Here is a 5,532-nt window from a genome sequence, read left to right as displayed (position 1 = left end):
AACCCGGGAGGTGGAGACTGCAGTGAGCTGAGATCATGCCACTGCACTCCAGCCTGGGCAACAGAGCGAGACTCTGTCTCAAAAAAAAATAAATAAATACAATAAAAAATAAAATAAAATGCAGCTCAAATATCTTAATTTCTTCTGAATTAGCTCTTATGTAAAAAAAAAAGTTTCCTCATCACTAGCCTAAAGGTTCCCCAGTCTCCAGGCTCTCCATCCTCTAACATATGTACCCTCCTAATCCTCAAAAGAGTTCTTTCTCTAAAATTCAAATTTGATTCAGGAACTCTTATAATTAAAAGTTCCCAGTCCCTAAAAATAAAGCCTTAATGTCAAACCAGCTCTTCAATCTCACCTCCTCGTTTTCCATCTTCATCTCCAATAATATCCCAGCTACAGCTCTCACAGGCTGATCTCTTCCTGGACCAGCTCATTCTGTTAATCCACTGAGCGCCTAATACGCCTGGAAAACCCAGCTCAAGAGTCACCTTCTGTTCCCAAGTGTCCACAGGGCAGAATTAATCACTCATTTTGTGCTGCTGAATCTTTAACTATGCTTACTCTAACACTGAATACAAAATTCCACAACTACTTATCTATATAACTGTTGCTCCTGTTCCGCAGGGGCTCTCTGAAGGGCATATTCTGCTAAGTAATCTTTGTCCACCCAGTGTCTAGCAGGGTCTTTGGCACCTGGTAGATGCTTATCAAACTCTTGCTATGTTGACATTTATCTGTACACAGCTTAATTACCGACTTAAAAAGTGAGCCATTGTTTAAACTATGGATTATCCAAGGCCAAGGGATGGCCCTCAATTAGCAATATGCCAAATATCCCACTAGGGTCACCTTCCCCTGGGCTCACCAGTGATGAGTGGGACACAATCAATTACAGAGATTGCATTTTATTTTTTATTTTTATATTTATTTATTTATTTAGAGACAGGTTCTCTCACTCTGTCTCCCAGGCTGAGAGCAGTGGTGCAATGTCAGCTCAATGCAACCTCTGTCTCCCAGGCTTGAGCGATCGTCCCACCTTGGCCTCCCAAGTAGCTGGGACTACAGGTGCACACCACCATGTCCGGCTAATTTTTGTATATTTTGTAGAGATGGGGTTTCGCCATGTTGCTCAGGCTGGTCTCAAACTCCCGAGCTCAAGCCATCCACCCACCTCGGCCTCCCAAGTAGCTGGGACTAGAGGTGTGCACCACCATGTCCGGCTAATTTTTGCATATTTTGTAGAGACGGGGTTTCACCATGTTGCTCAGGCTGGTCTCGAACTCCCGAGCTCAAGCCATCCACCCACCTCGGGATTACAGGTGTGAGCCACCGTGCCCAGCCAAGACAGCATTTTAGATCATTCCAAACGCTGCTAGGAGAATTTTTGTGAGGCTGAAAGCGAAGGCTTTACCAGAGTACCTGATGAAGGCAAAGGGGAAGTGCTCTTGAATCCAACTGCTCAACTTCACCTCGTATAAGTGAAAACAGAGACTGCAGAACAAGCTTCGGAGCCTCTGGCTGCTCATTAGCATTGACTTCAGCAGCTTCTTCAACACCAACAGCATGTGTGACTGCACTTAGTATTTTTTCTTGCATTAAAGGTGCAATATCTCCTGAAAACAGTCCTTTAAGAAGTAAAGAAAATGCCTACGTTAGGATCAATTCCCATGATGGTGTAACACATTAAAACGATTACATATAGTTTGATGCCCTGGCTTGCCCAAACTAAAAGAGACCTGAACAGGAAGGTAAATGTGTTAATCACATGGAACTGCTAAAGAAGTTGAGCCTTTCTGATTAAACTCTGATAACATCAGAAATACTTCTAGATGCTAGAAGAGTAGCAGGAATTCAGACGCCAGACCTAATGGCTAGTGAAATGTTTTTCCTAATAAAAAGAAGTAACACAAACTTCTCAAAAATCACTAATAAATAAATACTTAACTAACAGTTACTGAAATACACCAAATCTTAAACATTGTTATAAACTATAACCTCACCCTTCACTGAAATCTCAGTGTCAGTTTTAATTTTCATGTTCAAATTTAACAGACTATCTGCCTATGTGCGTACCTTTAGCTAGTTTGCCTTGGAAAGGATCTTCTTCAGAAATACCATGTGTATGACCATGACTGAAGCCGCCCTCCCTGCAGAGTGTGCCCAGAGTCCATCGTGTGTATATACCACGACTCAAGCCGTCCTCCCTGTAGAGTGTGCCCAGAGTCCATTGTGTCTATGTACCACCACTGAAGCCGTCCTCCCCGCAGAGCGTGCCCAGAGCCCATCCTACTCTAATAAAATCCATATCTTTCCCTATAACATGAGCTTGAAGTCAAGTTACTTTACTCTGAACCTGATATTCGGCCTCGTATTATGCTAGGTTGCAGGAGAGTAATTGGTATAAGATGTCATCTTCTACTTCAGATCAACTCTGGCAGTACAGGGGTTATTCCAGTGACATCCAGCATGGTGTCTTCAACACTACAATTCCACGTGCTGTGCTTCTTTAAAAAATCACCTACAGTGATTACTTGGATTTTAGAGAATTCTCTTCTAGATACTTTATGTCGCTATACACTTTGGCCATTAGAAGTACAAGGCCCAGTGATGGCCTGCCATTTTTTAGGGTATTTCTAAAAATAGGTGATTCTTCTGCTTTCTAATTTTCTAACCACCCTAGTAGCAAGACCAAAAGGGTGCCAATGTGGGTAAAGGAGTTTTCTACGGAGAACTACAAAGAAACTAAGAGAATTAGTGTTTTCTTTCCCCTTTCTCCGGCCACACTACTATGCCCAAGACATTTAATCTCATACAGACTGTGATAAGGTCAGCTTCCCAAATTCTATTCTTTTGTTGATGACATTATTCCCCTATAGTTATCAGGGTATTACTCCAGGCTTCTTTGTAAAAAACAGATGAGATATTGTAATGCTTGTTTTTAGTAAAAGGGAGCTAAATAAAACCCTTGAGGACTATTGCCAAAGAAGGATGAACTTTCAAAGGTAAGGAAAAAGGACAGAATTGATGACTCCCTTTCCTAAAGGAGATCAAAAAAGGGTCCTGGATAATGAAAATGGTAACCTGCATTGTGATTATCTCAGTTATTTAGTTAGCATCAATTTGTAATGGTCAAGTTTCCTGCTTGATCCATTTGATCACTTACTTTAATATTCAATGTTACCGATATGTACAGTTTATTAAAAAGCAAAATATTGGTAAATAAAATGATGTAACCAGAGAAACTTTAACAGAAGGGGGACTATTATTCATGAAACATAACAGCAGAAGTTCCAAAAGCCCACAGAAGTCTAAGGATTCCAAGAGCAGCAGGGGACTAACGGGCAATTAGAAAGAATATCGTCCTTTAATCACCAAGTGTAGGGAGGGGAAGGAAAATACGATCTAGGCTCAGATGGGTCACACTAAATCATTGAAGACATTAGCAAAACTGACAAGACTCATACTACAAAAGGATTATCTGTCAGGCCTTAAACAACATGAGCTTCAGAGATAACTGTTACTAGACAAAACCATCTTACCTGGAGATGACATTCCTTGCTGGGACAGAGTAATATAAAATCAGAGAGCACTGGAAAAGGAGCAAAAGACTAGCTCTTTTCTGCTATTATTTTTCCAAGAGACCTTGGATTAGACATTTTACTCACTGACCTATATAGTTTCCTTATCTAAAACAAAGAGATTGCATAGAGAAGTTCTCAGGTCCATCCCTCCTAGTTCTGACCATCAAAAGCATTCAGAATCTCCAGAGATGTTGCTATATGAGAAATGCAGACCACTACTGTGAAGAAGCTTGAGCAACTATTTACGACAATGGAAGGTAAGGTTACCCACCTAATACAAGTATCCTCTAATTCCTTTCTCGATATATTTTTAAAACCACTGTTCCTCCCTTGCCTAGACTGTAGACTATATAAATAGTGGCGTGTTTGCTTTTCAGGCAAGAAAACTGAACGTCCTTGCAAGAAGCATGCTGCAATACTCCCTACCAATGAGTAGGTTCTTGTTTCTAGTTCTGCCAAGCTTTTAGAATTCTATCGTGACTCAAATAATCACACGAATTGTTATACATGTTATGAAATGACCATGGATATACTTTACTTTAGGCACATACAAAATAGGAAAGTAACATTTAGCCATATTCTGGTTACTAGCAATTTTAAGCCACTTAAATTATGGTGTTTTTAGTTTCACAACATTAATGGGGTAAAGAACTCATATTAGAAAACTGTTGCCCAGAGTTGGAAGAAGGACATGGATATTAAGGCAGCCCTAAGTTCCCAGCTTGCTTCACCTACTTATTAGCTGTACTTTTGGCAAGTTAATCTCTTTGATCCTCTATTTTTTCCTCTGTAACATGGGGGCTATTGCATCTACCTTATAATAGTATTGTGAGGATTAAATGAGACAGTGCATGCAAAAAGCAGGAGCGCTCCGAAGTCTCAGCCTGAAAAACAGCTTTATTGTCACTTAAATGAAAAAGGTCACAAGATGGGTAAAGCAGTTCTGAGACAAGTCCAATTTGAGGACAAAGATTCAGAGGAAAGGGCAGTTAAAGCGAATAAAGTTTACATTACTCATGTCACAGTGAATAACTGAGTTATAAGAACTAGGTTGGAGTATTAAATCGCTTAGGTTATTATTCACCAATACTGTAGGTTTGAACATCATTGAGCTTGTATATATTTTTTCACACTTTATCATACAATATGTAGCCTTTTCAGATTGACCCTCCCACCTCAGCCTCCCGAGTAGCTGGAACCTCAGGCACACAACACCAAGCCCGGATGATTTTTAAATTTTCTGGGGGGCGGGGGTGGTGTCTTGTTATGTTGCCCAGGCTTGTCTTCATCTTCTGGCCTCAATTGGTCCTCCCATCTTGGCCTCCCAAATGCTGGGATTACAGGTGCCAGTCACCATGTCTGACCTAAATTCAGCCTTTCTTTCACTTAGTAACATACATTAAATTTTCCTCTGTCTTTTAATGCTTGATAGTTTATTTATTTTTAGTATGGGATAATAGTCTATGAGCTTATTTTTAATAAAAGCAATAATAAAGAAAACAAACATTAGCATAATCAGGAGTACTTAGACTGATGTGCTGTGAGTTGACAATTGTGAATTGTGTATCTTTATAATATACTAAGATTTAAAAATAATATTAATAAAGCATTCATGATGTAACATGGAAATTTTAGTATTTTTCCATGTGAATTTCAAAACAATTTTGTTATTACGTTAGATGTCACATGAATGTTACAAAGTTTTGCTTGAAAAAAATGAGTCTTGCCAGGCACGGTGGCTCTAATCCCAGCACTTTGGGAGGCCGAAGTGGGCGGATCAAGAGGTCAAGAGACTGAGACCATCCTGGCCAACATGGTAAAACCCCGTTTCTACTACAAATACAAAAATTAGCCAGGCGTGGTGGCGTATGCATGTAGTCCCAGCTACTCGGGAGGGTGAGGCAGGAGAATTGCTCAAACCTGGGAGACAAAAGTTGCAGTGAGCCAA

At 40.2% G+C, this 5,532-nt stretch overlaps 1 protein-coding gene across 2 annotated transcripts in view; it reads right to left on the bottom strand.

Annotated features, from left to right (window-relative positions):
- The window catches only part of CNST (consortin, connexin sorting protein), a 133,893-nt gene that overhangs the window by 55,736 nt on the left and 72,625 nt on the right, over positions 1-5,532 (bottom strand). For both annotated transcript variants that reach the window (XM_012000964.1, XM_012000969.1), the window contains exon 3: positions 1,423-1,628. In XM_012000964.1, the coding sequence (XP_011856354.1) occupies positions 1,423-1,628 (206 nt within the window). The remainder of the gene's footprint in view (positions 1-1,422; positions 1,629-5,532) is intronic.

This window comes from Mandrillus leucophaeus, unplaced genomic scaffold (genome assembly GCF_000951045.1).
Source record: "Mandrillus leucophaeus isolate KB7577 unplaced genomic scaffold, Mleu.le_1.0 Scaffold1173, whole genome shotgun sequence".
Taxonomy (NCBI): Eukaryota; Metazoa; Chordata; class Mammalia; order Primates; family Cercopithecidae; genus Mandrillus; species Mandrillus leucophaeus.
This window is presented reverse-complemented; position numbering and strand designations above follow the sequence as displayed.